This window comes from Erithacus rubecula, assembly GCF_903797595.1.
Source record: "Erithacus rubecula genome assembly, chromosome: 16".
Taxonomy (NCBI): domain Eukaryota; kingdom Metazoa; phylum Chordata; class Aves; order Passeriformes; family Muscicapidae; genus Erithacus; species Erithacus rubecula.
The window spans coordinates 13,953,058-13,968,347 of record NC_136668.1 but is presented as its reverse complement, the minus strand read 5'-3'; the positions used below and the strand labels follow the sequence as shown (position 1 = coordinate 13,968,347).

The 15,290-nt window shown below is 41.3% G+C and overlaps 1 protein-coding gene across 8 annotated transcripts in view; it reads left to right on the top strand.

Annotated features, from left to right (window-relative positions):
• Window positions 1–15,290, top strand: part of EBF1 (EBF transcription factor 1) — a 262,099-nt gene that overhangs the window by 182,062 nt on the left and 64,747 nt on the right. For 4 of the 8 annotated variants that reach the window (XM_079319450.1, XM_079319448.1, XM_079319454.1 and 1 more), the window contains exon 9: window positions 14,632–14,762. In XM_079319450.1, the coding sequence (XP_079175576.1) occupies window positions 14,632–14,762 (131 nt within the window). Of the gene's footprint in view, window positions 1–14,628; window positions 14,763–15,290 lie in introns of all 8 variants that reach the window. The other 4 variants (XM_079319449.1, XM_079319447.1, XM_079319451.1 and 1 more) reach the window with 1 other exon arrangement.

Genomic DNA, 15,290 nt, shown 5'->3' with positions numbered 1-15,290 from the left:
AATTACTACAGTTAGAAAGGATTTCCTCTTGAAAGTCACTTATCAGGGATTTAGGATCATCTTTAATTGAGAAAGGAAAATTGGGAATGGGAAACATCTCAATTTTACAAAGACAAGATGTGTCAGTTCCTACCCATGAGCAGCTGCCCTTTATGTTTCTCAAATAAATAAATTAATTCATTGAATGGCCCCAAAGAGCCCTTCCCCACAAATACCTAAGGGATGTTAAGCTGTGATGTGTTGTTACCCTCTATTGTTATGAGGATGTCATCAATTCATGGAAAATAGTACCTGAATAAAGATAGAGAGCATTTTGTGAATTTCTCTGAAGAGCTTTCAGAGCTGTGCTCCCAAAATTGCAAAAAGAAGAAAACATGGGGAAGACTGCCATTGAATTTTGATACAGATTTACACAGAAAAAACTGTTTTGTTACAGCAGACCCATAAGGGAGGAAAGTTCAGGTGGAAGTTCTCCAACCACCCTAAGTGTTGACTCTTATTCAGGGAGCTTGACCAAGCATTTGCTGTAGGTTTGAGATTTCTCTCCAGACCTGAGGAACTGGAATCCAGTCATGCAAGTAGAAAAAGCTTAACTCCCCTGTTTGGCAGAAACTTCACAGGTACCAGAACAGGGGAACATTCAGCAGCACTCAAATAGGAAATGAATATTCATAGATGATGAGTATTCATTACATTTTAATTTGCTATGTCACAAATACAGGGGCATCATAGGGGAGAAGAATGACTTTAGAATTGGAGAAATGTTTGAGAGACACTCCACTGTGGCACTGAAGTTTTGCCTGGTGTTGTTTTTCCAACCTTCCAAAATGGGCGCACCAGGAAATGACAAAGCATCATGTTACTGCAATGTGATTAATGTTATTTCTCAACAAATTCTTCTAATATAGCTTTTGCTTTATTGGTGTTATGGTGGGAAAAGATATTTTTTCATTCTGTTCCCCTGCTGGTTTGGGCAGATTTTGAAGGAAAATAATTTTGTGAATTGAGGTTTGGAAGTTGAAGGCCAAGAATTAGTGATTTTTTGAGAATGCATCGGGATGTTGTAAAATGTTATGATTTCCAAAGAATGGTGTTTGCAGCAGTTTGCAGGTATCTGGACACTTCCAAATGTTTCATGTTGAGCTTCCCAGTATTTAAATACCCCAAAGCAATCAGTTATAAAAGGTCTTTGCTGCCATGAAACTTATGTCCAAAGCTGTGAATCAACCCAGTGATAACAATAATCTCAGGATTAAAAGTTTGGTTAGGTGAAAATTTTCCACAAAACTGTCATTTAGAATGTTCAGTTTAGAAAACTTCACAAATAATGAACTCATCTTGTCACTGAGCTAAGAGAGGGCTGGAGTGAGGATTCAAGTCTCTCTGCCAAGTGCTTCCCCAGAAAAAAGAGTATTTGACAAGGCTCCTCCACATCCAAGGCAATGAGTTGATAACCAGGATACTGATGCAGAAAATGGAGCCCACCAGGGTAGGATGTTTGGAGTGGTTATTCTAATCTGGTTTGCTATTTGAAAGTTATTAATGTTTAGTAGTAAAGAATAAAACTAAGCTACTAATAATTAATATTGGAATGAAGAAAGGGTTTGTGTTTGGCCCAAATCCAGAGTCTGAGATTTTTGGGAGCGTACGGCATTGCAAAAAGTGTGCTTTCATTAAAGCCAGTAGTGCAACTTCATAAAGTGGTTTTTAAAATCTTAGCCCAAACTGTTTGCTGAGCATAACCAGAAAGCTTTGTGTGTCACAATTAGTCCTTTCTGTTTTCCACCTTCATTCCATGAATTTATAGTTCTCTTTGTGACAAAACAAATCCTTAGCGTGAAAGTGACTGTAATATAAGCAGTGCTGGTTTATGACCTCACTGAGCAAAGCAATGGGCTTAGGAAGCTTATTAAAAAGATCAAGAATAAAGTTTAATGTAAAAGTTGTCTGAAATTTAGAAGTTTAAGGTTATTTCTCAAAAGTGATTAATTCAGATGTGCGAGTTAAGGCAATGGCCACAGTGTAACACTTAATGAGACACCGCCCTTCATGATGTTTATGTTTAGGATTTTCTGAATCTCTGATCCTTTTTTTAAGACACAAATGGTCATCCAAGAGTGTAGGTATCACAGAGCAATTTTTTTTGAAAATTCTTGGACCTAAAGCCAAACTCATGAAGCAACAAAGTGCCTAAAGATGCAGGTATATGTGTTTAGTAGGGTTCTTAAAACCCTGGCTACAGAATTTCTATCTGTCTGTGGGGTGCTTTGAAAATTCCATTAGTTGCTTACTGGAACCACTGGATTGGTGAATGCTTCCAAAAATCTGGTGCCAGGTGCTGCAGGAACCTGTGTGCTGTTTGCTGTATACCCTTGAAGTGCCTGTTAGCCCTGGGAGCATAAGGAGGTTCAGAATTAATTATGTTTGGTTAATACCATATCATTATGGTTTTGTAGCAGCTTTCTCAGAGGTTCTGTATCTATCCCATGAAAAAGCAAAGTGCTTTTCCCACAGAGGTCCCTCCTGAGTTGTGAAATGTGCTGGATCTCCCCCGCTGCTGGAGGCTGAACAGGCAGCTCGTGTTGCTGTTCCCTGAAATCCTGGGCTTGCATATGGAATTCATAGGTTTGGTGTTACCTGATCCATGCCCAGAGGGAAGGCCAGTGCTCACAGCAAATTCTGCCTGACCACAGCACTGCTCATCTTTCCAGCCACAGCATTAGTTCATGGGCTGGGCTTTGAGGTTGCAGCATTTTCCTGCAGGATGCTCAGGTGAATGCATCACTCAGCTCCCTGGGCTCTGAGGAGAAGAAGAGGGGGTGAAACAAACATTTCTGACCATGTTTGGCTGTCTGAGACACTGAAAGGTAAAGCTACTGTGACTAGGGGGCCCTCTGGGGAAAATTACTGTTTTCCTGGGATTGCAACCCTGAAGGTGACAGTGAGTGCTGCCTCCTCCTCCAGCCTGAGCCTGAGCAGAGGTGCCTGCAGGAAAGCCCAGAGTCAGGTGCCTGCTCAATATCAGCTGCCAAATATTTTTTATGAGGTTGCTTCTGGCTGCCCCCTACCTATGGTATCATCTTGCTGAGATCCCTTGGTACTTTCCTGAGCCAGCACAGAACTCCCTGGGTCTCCAGGCTTGCAGAGGTGTCTTCCCATTTCTGCTTATTGTATAGAGGAAAGAGGATCCTAATTTAGGCAGTCTGACTCAGAGCTGGAGTCTGATGTTTGACAGGCTGCAATGCCTGAGGTAGGTGGTCTGAATGAAGCCCTAAATAAATAAATAAAAACCTAGCATGACTTTATCAGAGACATTGAAAGAACAACTTCTCTAAGCATTTGTAGGCTCGAGTCCAAAGTATTCACTCCGATTTTCAGCGTGCTGGTTTTATGTGGTGTCATTGCTGGACAGATACTATGAACTATAAATATAATTTTATGCTTATGTTTTTGCAAGTAAAGCCTAAATGGCTGGGAGGGGGTGCCTGACCCTGCACTTGGAGCAGCACAAAGAACAGAGGAAGGAACAGTGTGAGAGACACAGCACAGACAAGGGGGTCTCAGTCTGTGCAGCACAGCCACGGCTGCTGCTTGAAATGCAGTGCAGGTTATGATGCCTCCATCTCTGTCCCACTGCCATCACAAACAGGGGCTGAGGATTATGTTGCATTGCTTAATCTAAGACCAATAATAACAATATTATTATTACTATTATTATTAATTATAGAATAATAATAATAATAGAACATTAATATTTATTAATTTGCATGTCTGCTCTTTCCATCCCGGATATTCATTAGTTTTCAGCATATTTATGGCCAGAACAGAATTTTTTTTAAACCCTCTGATCACTGGGATGCTTTTTCTGCAGAAGAGCCAGATTCCCTACCTTTCCCCTTGGCCCAGGGCCTGGAAACCCGAGGCATCAGACCTTGGTCCCTCCATTGGCAGCTCTGTGTAACCTGTCAGAGACAGCCCAGGCACAATTTCTGCACATGATGAATATGGATCTTTGCTGCATCTGGCAGGCTGCAACAATGAATGCAGGAGACTGTCATTAATAGATAATAAAAGCAGAAAGAAACATTAATGGGAATAAGCTTTTCTTTTACTGGGATTGATTATTACTTTTTTGTTCTTGGGCTGTGACTAGACAGAGCTGCAAAGAGCAGCTACCAGTGCTGTGTGCACACATGTGTTTTGTTGCTGGCTGTTTTTTAATCTGAAATATTTAACCATGACATCTTCAAAGTGCGACTGTGTCATACATCCTCATACACTAATAGATTTCAAAGATGAAGAGCCTTGCTGCTTTATGTTTAGTCATGCCTTCATCTAGAAATTTATGGCAGTATTATGGTTTAATGAATTGAACAAGTCCCAGAACAACAACAAAAATGCTCTTTTGTTTGAATTTAGATACAGCGCACTTTGTTCTTCAAACGAGTAATAAAACCAATATGTTCCTTTAGTTGTAAACTTTGGGGTAACTTCATCTCACATTGCTAATCAAGCACTCTGGGAGCTGTGTGTGCACATGTACACGTGTGTGTGTGTGTGGTAAACACACACAGCGTGTTGCAGTCGTGGTGTTGGACACAGGCTGAGCATTCGTATTCTGATAGTGATAGGCAAACCTCCCAGAACAGATGGAGCAGAGTTCAGCACAAAGGTTTAATCCTATCAGGGTGATTCCTGTATGGCCATCTGGATAATCTGGTGCACAAATTCAGTGCCTGTTAAAAGTACAACATAGGCCAAGATTAGCGTCACAGATTTTCCACTAGACTTGTTCATATTTGACTTTATGATTCTCAGACTCCAGAAAATTGCATTAGAGAGCCTGTGATTTGTGAGAGAAATCAGAGGAGGAATAAGAACTCTTAGGGTACTTGAATTTCCCTTGAAGAAACTGGATTACAGGCACTCCCTGTCCCTGGCAGAACTGCTTTGTGTTTCTGCACGGGTTGTTCTTGTTTCTGAAAGATGATTACTGTGAGCTCTCTGTCATGGGCAGACTTTCTCAATTCTGCTGAACAAAGACACCCCAGCTAAAAAGTAATATTAGTTGCATCTTGTTTTTATCAGAAAAATAAATTCTCTATTTCCTGTAGAATCCATCTCAGGTGAATTTCTGATGGTTATGCTATGTAATGTAGCGGGGGGCATTAATTTGAGGGATGTGGACTTCTGGGGTTTTTCTTTGTGATAGTGAAAAATGTCATAAAAATATAATTGATATTAGTATTTAGTTTGGCAGTGAGAATTTAGATTTAGATTGAACTCAGTGTTTCATCTGGAATAGTTTCTGTATATCTCTCATTAAACCTTGCCAGTGTGGCCATAATGTACCAGTGGATGTTGGAGCATCAGGGCTCAGCCCTGTTGTGCTCTGGATGCTGAGCCTGTTGCACATTACAGGATTTTATCTTGTCCTGTGTTCTGACTCTAGGAAGATTTACTATGAGGGATTTACCTTTTGTTAAGGTACTGATGGAAAATGAAAATGAGGAAACAGAATCAGGGTTGGTGGTAAAACAAGCAAAGAATCTGGAAATTGTACCCACCTGCCCTTCTGTTAGGCTGGGGCTCAGCAAAGCAGTTAAGCACAGGGTTAACATTTAGCAAGTATAAAATTCTTTGTTGGATCATGAAGGACCAGTCAGTTCAATTAAGTATGTTTTGGAGTATGCAAACTATGCAGTGATGTTTGTTTTGACAAACTTTTCAGGCTGATTTATAGTGCACATTTTGGGCTTCCATTCGCAAGGTTGCCTCCATCCTCACCCAGAAATTGCATCAGTACAACTATTTTTAAACTTTAGTGCACTTATCCAGATGCAGTCTCCTTTTTGGAAATGCCTATTGTTTAAAATAATCATAGTGACTTAGATGGGCTCCATAACTTCATAAGGGAAGTTGATGGTGGAAAGCCATTGAAATTGAAATGGGAAAGACAGATACAATTTTTTTTTTCACTCTTATTAACAAAATTTTAGAGCCCATACTCAGATACAACAATTCCATCCTTGTGTCACACCTCAGTCTCCTACATGGTGTTTATTGCCTTTGGCTTTCACACACTGTTCCTGTGCCTCTGCAAGTGACACCATGGGGTGGAGGAAGGAGTGAAGGAATAGAAGTACAATAATTTGGTGGCTCAAAGTAAAACATTTATCTCACTTGGGGGTCAAAATATGTTTGTGCATCCCTGGGGGAGCAGAGCAGTCACTTTGCTGTTGGGATCTGAGCAAATGCATCCCCAGCTGTGGAGCTGGAGGTGATGCCAATGTTGGAAAGGCCCTGTGCAATATTCTTGGATGTCTGGCTTTGCTGCTGATCCAGTCTGTGCATCCCTGTGCACCTGAGCTGCTCAAGAGCTCAGGCACTGCTGGAGCTGAGGGGCTGCACTGGTTTAGGCAGGGAGCAACTTTTGTCCAAAACTACCCACAGCAGTTTCTTCATGGCAAGCTCAAAATGAAAGTCCTGCAATTCTGGGGCAAAAATAATGAATGCAAAAATTACAGCTTAAAGCCAGCTCAGAATTTCCTAGGAATAAAAAAAAATCAGAGCAGAACATCAAAAAAATTGACTATAAAGTTGTTAGGCTTCTTGAAATAAATAGATGGATAGATAGAGTGAGTGCAGATATCTTTTATATTGTTTATATATATATTAATGTTTAGGCTGAGTCTATATATTTAACTTAACATAATTTTAAGTTGTAACATTGCGTTTTTCTTGGGGAATTTATTATTTGCCAAACAAACATGACAGACCTTTCTTTGGAGGTCAAGTTTTACTGACTTGCAGGAAGATACTAGGGACTCTGACTGTTTTGTTAATTTTTGGAAAGTAGAAGGTAGGTTCTAAAATAAAACAAAAAAATAACCCAAATAAGCAAAGAAATTCCCAGAACTTCCTCTATGATGTGAAGGGGCTTAAGAGAATGAATGAAAATACATTTCTTGCAATCATACAGAGATAACTAAATTACAATTTTATGGAAATGTTGTAAGTAAAATACAGAGCAGATTTTTTTTTTTTGTAACAGGTCTCTCATTATTCTGGATTGCCTCCTTTTTCCATGCAGTCATTTTTTCAGGCACTGATCAACAACTGAGAGCTTTGGAAATCATTAAGGAAAGAGAAACACAGAGGACTCCATGAAATGTAACTTTGCTAGCTGAGGCATCAGGATAAAAGAGAAACACAGGCTTAAGTATTGATTGTAGGTGGAATATTATCCCAGGTAATTTACATTTTCATTTCCCATTAATGGGAAGCGTGCATCCAAAATGTTCAGCAGAAAAATCACAGCCCAGACCTTTCATTTCAGCATTGGAAAACAGAAACAAATGCAACCTTCCTTTCCTTCCCTCCCTTCCCCCAAGCTGAGGGATTGCACGGTGTATTTTTGGTTCAGTGATTTCACCCAGTGCAGATGTCACCAAGGACCAGGAGGAGGTTGCCATTTTTGGCAGGGTGCTGCAATCTTGCATATGCTAAACCCCCCAAAAATTGAGGAGAGAAGGAGAGGGCTGGGAAGGGGCAGCAGGGCATCACCTCCTCGTGCCTGTGTCGCACAAAGCTGTGAGTTATCTGCTCCAGAGGGAAACCTCTGCTGCCCTGTTTCCTGCACAGCAGCTGCTCATTGTCAGCAGAGAATGGGAGACAGAGCCGGCAAAAGGAAGGCAGGAAGATCATCACTTCAGAGAGATAAGCAGCAAACACATTGTTTAGCTTAAGAGTGGAGGTTTAATGCTCCAGTAAAATACATAAAAGCTCTGCCACATTCCCTGAAGTGTCCATGACTAACCCTTTGGGCTGGTCCTGAGGACTTTTCCCCATCCAGGCTGGATTGGCAGCACTGCCTGGGCACATAGAATTTTTAGGGTTCACCCTTTCAGAATGCTCAGAGAAGTGAGCAGCCTGACAAATCCTGCTTCTCAGGAATGAGGATATTATTTAGGAGAAAACAAAACCATCTCAAACCCAAACAATCCCCTCTCTGCTCGACAAAACAGCCCAGCTCAACCCCTCAAAAATATTTGTCTTATTCTTTTAAATTGGGAAAAAAATCCTAGAATTAATGCTGAGTCCTGAGGCCAAGGTGTTGGCATTGCTGCTGGTCCTGGTGTGAGCCCTGCCCTGCCCAGGGTTCTCCACAAGTGGCCCAAGGCTGTTGTGAAATGGGAATCCCCAGTTCTGTATCCACTGCCCAGCTCTTGGGAGCTTGTCACAGGGCACTGCCCAACTGTCTTAAAAAATCGAGTTCTTTATCCTGCAACTTCTTCAGTAGGGTTTTTAAGCACTTACTCAAGCGGTTTGTTGAATCACAACTTCCATAAGTTATGGTTTTGTTTGCTTAAAACTGATTTGTGTTGATATTCTGAAAAATCAGTCTTTTGGTGAAAGCATTTAACGGGTTGCAGGATCAGACCCATAAACTGTGGGTTAATCTGTGGCTCATTTATTTATTTAGCCTGGAATTAGGTTTTACCCAAGGAAAAAAAAGAAGAAAATTAAATTAAATTCCAGATATTTTCAGTACTTCCTCTAAAATGAGACACAAATTCCTTGTTCCTCTTAATTCCCAGTTTTAACTGCCTTTATGCAACTCTCTTTGCGTGTCACAATACTCTTAGAGACAAGAAAAATAAAAGCATGTGCCCTATCATTTAAACTCCTGTTGTGATCCAGCAACTGTTGTCAGAGCCTCATCTATGGAATAATAGAGGATGAAACCACACTTCATGATAAAAACTGCAGGCGAGGTCATTCTTACAGTCACCAGCACAAACTGGATATTAATCATAGAGCAAATACATTGCAGAAGCTAAATAGGAGCAGTCCCAGAGCCCTGCTGATAGCTGTGCATCCCACTAATTCACCTCAGTGAACATTTACCTCCAAGCTCAATTAACCCTTATTCCAAGGCCACCCATAAACTTTGTGGTAAATATGTTCTTTTCCCTCCGGCCTCTGTTTTCTATCAGTGGAACAGATCATTTCTGTTGGAGGATAAAAAGCTATCTCTGTTTAGAAATGCAGGTCCCTAATTAGGAGAATGAAATGTCCAGTGTGTGTTTGTGAGGGGCTGGGGTTGGTAGAGTATTGATTCTGTGAATTCAGGTGCTCCTGAGGGTGTCTGTTATTTCTTCTGTCATCAGGTGCTGTTTGAGGCAGGTAGAAATGCTCAGGGGGCAGGTGGGTGGTGATGTGGGGGAGAGGAATTTCCTACTGCAATTGCCTGCACACAAAGTTAGTTGTTAAATGTGTACAAGAAGCTAAGAAGAGACGTTATTGCTGTTGTTTAGTTGTTATTATTATTATTATTGTTATTAGTATTATTAGTACTGTTATTATTCTCCCTGCCAAGCATTGTTCAGAGGCAAATTGGAAATGTGGTAATTAGGCCCTGACTGGTAGTGTAGTACTTGTGTCCTGAGCCAAAGTTCAACGCCCTGAAATGAAATTTAAACCAATTAATCTGTTAGATTTTTATCGCTTGTCCGTGTTTTCTCAGCAATTCCCTCAGCACGTGGCCTTTGATCAACTCTCATACAAAAGCTAAAATGTGTGCCTGCTGCTAGCAAGATGGGGCTGACATTAACATGGCACTCATAAAACAATCAGAGCAGTGAAGCCCTCAAACAGACAGGGCAGAGTAATATTTAATAAAAGCGCACACATAATCTTCAGAATTAGCATTTTGTGCCTTGCAGTACCTTTGGGAGAAGAGCTTTTATTTGTGGAGTGATCATTATTATAACAAAGAAGAGCTACCTAATAATTTCCACTTTAACTCTGCAATATGCCATGAGCATTTCTGAACCATTATGCTAAACTGTGGCGGGGTAATCATTTTATTGTCACAGTTTGAGGGAAGAAAAATCCCTGTATATCAGTAGCTGGGAAGTGTGGGAACACAGGAACACACCAGCACACAACAAAAACTTTTCCTTTTTTTGCTCCTCTTGCTGGAGTTGGTACCTGCCATCCTTTGTATGGGAGGTGATAAGATTTTAACAATGTGTACTTTGAGAAAAATGATGATTTCATAAGAATGTTGTTTTCCTTGGAGTCTTTAAGGCTTTTGCTCATAAATCCTGAACATTTATTGCTAGAACCCTTAGCTTTGACGTCAGTGGCAGGGTTCCCATTGGCCTCAGTGAGTTTGGGATTGCAGAGCTGCCTCTGACATCTCCATCTGAGCTTGGAGCAGCACCATGGGATGTGCCAGAGCTGGGCACTGACTTGCCCTGGTATTGTGCAGAAGAGGAGAGCAGCTCATCAAAGCTCATAACCATGAGACAGTTCAGCAGGTGGAGGATGTGGCCACATCCCCTCCAGCCAGGAGCTGCAAGGTCCTGCTGCAGCTGGAGGAGGATGTTTGGTTTTCCCTCAGCCCAGCTGTTCTGGAAAAAATAAAAAATTATTGTGGCATACTCACACCAAAGAGTCTGAAAATCCTGTCAGAGAGCTGGGCTACCAAACTCTTTTGGTTCTTATTGCAGTTGGCTTCCAGCTGTTCATTCAACAGCAACAGAAAAGTTCATATATATAGGAATGAGCAATTACTCTTTTTTGTGTTATAATTCTTCCCTGGACTTAAAATTTATTCATGTTATCAATCATGTACACTTCACTACCTTGACTAGGACTGGTCTAAAGTCCTTCACTGTATTTTGTTATCAGTGAAACTTCAGACTTTCATTAAAAACTCTTTTTCTACAGAAAAAGCTAAATTTTTCCTGTGTGTTTTAAAAACACTATTTTAGAAATGTTGCTTTGGGGTTACAGGAGGGCATGAGAAGTGATAATATTTTGAAACAAAACATTTTGTTTTTCTTGGAGGTATTGAAAAATGTTAGAGTTAATTCCAAATAGAGATTCTGGAACTTCACATTCTGAAGAAAAAAATCCCCAAAACTTCTGTATTTTGATTTGTCTTCGGACCAAAACAAAATGCAGAAAAATCAAGGCCTCCAGTGAAAAGATTATTCTCCCTAGCTCTGTTTTCCTAGGGTTGCACAGAAGTAAACACCTTCCAGACAGTGCTTTGAAAGCTGCCAAGTGATTAAGAGCAGAAGTATGAAGAGCTGAGGGCCTGAGCTGGCCAGACATTTGTACCAGGGGATAAATAGAGCTGAGGTCACTGCCTTGCCCCCTCCCAGTGCTACCTGTGCTGATGCTGCTGATGAACCCAATTCCATCCTCCCTGGTGCTCCAAGCAAAGGGCCTGAGAAGGGCAAAGTTTTAAACAGACCATGTCCTGAATGACACTGGTTATTGCAAATATGTCATTGTATAAACAAGTTTTGTGCCCTCAAAAACAGGTAGCAGTCTGGATGCCTCCCCCAGCACGTCTGCCTTGGGATGCAGCTCTCCAGGGCCACTTCCCTGGCTGGGCAGCACCTCCTGCAGCCCTTCCAACCTCAACAACACTTGCACTTTAAAATGACAGAAGTGTGGGAAAAGCTGGGGAGCCCCTCTGGTTTTTGTGACATGGGAAAATAGTGGCCTGAAATGTTTTGGGACTGCACAGTACTCTCACTCCATCTCAGGCTGTGCCTGCACAGTTTTTATTAGAGCACCCTGCCCTGTCCTGCCCTGTTTATTGGACCACCAAGTCCTGGCTTTTTATCCTCAGAGGAGATGTCACCAGCAGGATTGATGATGCACTGATTCAGCACAATTTCTACACATTTAAATAAAATGACATGTGCTGTTGGTCACAGTGGCTTTGCAGTGCAGAGCTCACAGCCCAGCTCAGCACAGAGCCCTGAGTGTCTGCCTCAGTCCCCTGGCTGCCATGGATGGGACTTGGCACGTGTTTGATATGAAGCAAATGCATTTATAAAATATTAGAATCAAATACATGAGGCAGCACAGACAGGGCAGCAACTTGAACCTCTGAGTGCAACATAGGGAACACAAAGAATATCACAAAGTAAAGAGCAAGAACTTTTTTGTGGGGTCCTGTGACTGCACAAGAGTATCTTGCATTCATTTTAAAGATTACTTGAATCTATAATTTTCAATTGTAGAGTCATTTATGTTGGAAAAAAATGTCTAAGATCGAGTCCAACTGTAAACCCAGCACTGCCAAGCCCACCACTAAACCATGTCCCCAAGTGCCACATCTACATGGCTTTTAAATACCTCCAGGGATGGTGACTCAACCACTTCCCTGGGCAGCCTCTTCCAGGGCTTGACAGCCCTTTCAGCAAAGCCTGCATATGTTTTCTGTTAATGGCTTATGGTCTCAAATAGTTTTTATTCAATGGTATTTAGGAAAAGAAATGTTGCTTGTAGTCTTTAAAAAAGTAGCTCATTCTCTGACACATGGGAAACTGATTATCTCTGGGTTTTATTGTGGGGGGTATGTGTCCACAATCAACTGGGAATACTGGAAAGGGTGTAATTTGGAAGTGATTTTAATTTTTATTTATGAAAAAGTTCGATTTTGTGAAAGGGCTGGATGGCATTTTGAAAAGCTGCTTTCACTGTAAATCTGTTGCTGTGAGCTTGGCTGAAGGGAAAGCATTTGCTTTTGGACATCTCAGTGGGTTTTATGCAGTTTTATGCAAGTAACATGAATCCAAATTAAACATCTTGGAGTTACTTCTGTGTGCGCGCTACGTTTTCGTGACGGTAATGTCAGGATGTTTCTTTTGTTAGCTCATGTAAAAGTTAATGGCTGTACTCTGCCAAGTTTGCCTCAAAAAAAAAAAAAAGAAAAAAAAAAAGATTTTTTTTTTCTGCCTGTTTGTGTTTTTTCCCAGAGCTGGCATCCCCATCAGCTTAAGTAGTGGAAAAGTTTGTGCCTGACACTTGCAACCTTTTGTAGGTAGGGCTGGGGTCTGTCTGCTCCCCATCCCCCAGCAGGGCTGTGAGTGTGGGGCAGTGCTCACAGAAACACTGCTCAGGGTGGCTCAGCTGCTCCCTTCCAGCACCCACCAGCCCACCCTGCCCAGGGGCTGGGGGGAAGGAGCTTCCAGCAGCCACACTGACTCTTGCCATTAGCTCCAACCATCCAGAACTGCACCAAGGAATCATAAAGATGCACCGGGTCTCTTTAGCACTTGATGTCTGGAACGTTTTGAATTAGGCTTCTGTGAATGAATTAATTTTCTGTCTTTGCAATTAGAAGAATTTAGGACAGGGGCTGTGCCTCATTAAGTAACTCACTACACTGCCATATTGAGTAACTCATGAGGGCAAGGGCTTTATCCTGCATGGTGCTAACACATGGCTGGCTTTAATATCCCCATCTTCCTAGTAAATCCTTACCTGAGGAAGTGCCTGAGTGCTCTTCCTTGAGTACATCATCACATAATCAGAGTTACAAACCAAATTAATAACTCAATCAGCCTTTCCATCAAATAGCAATTCCCAGCCAAATGCCACCAACCCTAAAACTGGGAGTGGCAGCCATTCCTGAGTTTGCAGTTTCATATCTACAGGAAAGAATCATTCTTTCCAACACTGAGGTTGGCTGGTGGAGTTTTGCTGCTCCTTGAACCCTGTTTCCATGACTAATTAAATTGTTGATGTATCTGTAACTTAAAATGTTATCTAATGTTACCAATGCCATATCCTCACTTCATGCTGTATCAGCAAGGAAAAGCTGGTGGCATCATGGGTGAAGTTGCTTCTTTCCACCAACCTATATGACCACCCTGATACTCCACAGCAGAGTTACCCAGGGCTTTCTGCCTATTTTTACAGTACTGCTATTTCTGTTGCTTCAGCATAGTTAAATTCCAAGGTTTTCCAGTGCAGAGGAGGAGAATCAATATGTGAATGTTTATACTGCCCCAGCCCACCAATATTTGAGCTGCTTCTGCTTACAAAGTCTTAAACCAGAAGCTCTTAGTCCAAGATTTGAGCAGCACTTGAGTTTTCAATATCCTCCCAGAGGCTCTGAGTAGATACAATGCCAAGAAAGTGGCTGTGAGACTGCTTGGATATGGCAAAATGTGTTGCACACACATCTTGTTTATCCTGTAGATGCAATACAACTGGAATGACTGGATGGCTGCTGTGGCTTTGGGTTGTGGGGTGTTGGTTTTTTTTGTAGTAGCCAAAGCATTAATCAGGCAGGATGGTTTAATGCTGAACAACCTGGATCTGATTGCAGAATAGAGAAATGCTGAGGGTTACACCCTTTTTTATTTTGCCAATATTTTCCATAATATTTATGGGAGTTTCCTTGGTGAGTTTGGGTTCTGATGGATAATAAAGCAAGCTTACTGGAGATTGTTTTATTAACTTATGTCTTGCACATTTCATGTACAATAAAAAAAGGGATGTGTCCTGATTCCCAATTGGTCTCTGCCCATCATGCTGTGATTTTTTTGTTAATGTAAGATTAAAAAAATATAATTTTTTCAATGCAGATAATAAGACCAAACAGAAATTAATTAAGGAAAAAAAAATGCTTCCAAAGATAAAGTTTGAGGGCATGCATATGTACTACAAAGAACATGATTGCTAAAATCTTTGTGTTAGTAAAGGGGGGAAATGAAAGCTCCTTTTATTTTATTTTTCTCACGTCTTCTATCATTAAAATCCAGTTCTAACAGCAGAATACTTCTCTTTTTCATGTGTGTTGAAAAGCAGCTACACCATGTATCAAAGCCATCAGTCCAAGTGAAGGATGGACTACAGGAGGTGCCACTGTCATCATCATAGGAGACAATTTCTTTGATGGGTTACAGGTCATATTCGGCACCATGCTGGTTTGGAGTGAGGTAGGTGTTGTCTGAACACTTTTGTCTAATAGCTTTGTCTCCTTGTAGCCAGCCTGTCCTTTCTCTGGGCCAGATGCTAAATCAACAACAAATGTCCACACTCAAATCCTTGCCTCACTCAGTTTTATGAAAATAATTAGTCAAATTTACCTGTGGCAGGAATCCGTTATAGCCAGGGGGATTTTCATCTTATCTTGCTGGAACAGAATTTATCTCTGTGGGTTTTATTCAAGTAAATGGGAGGATAAATGTGTGTGAATAATTCTGCCTTTAGCACTACAATAGCTAAGGGCCCACAGGAAACAATCATTTAGGTGTTCCCACTTTCCAGGGAAACTGGCTGCTGGTAGCTGCAGCTCAATGAGGTGGAGATTGCAGAAACTCAGCTCTTCTTAACAGCATATCCCTGAAGTTGGGATACTTGGTGTAAATATCATTTTCATAGCAGCAACTAAATGCACTGCATTGTATCCACAGTGGACTCCTCATATCTAGCAGGGCCCCTGTAGTTTCACAGAAACCCTTTCC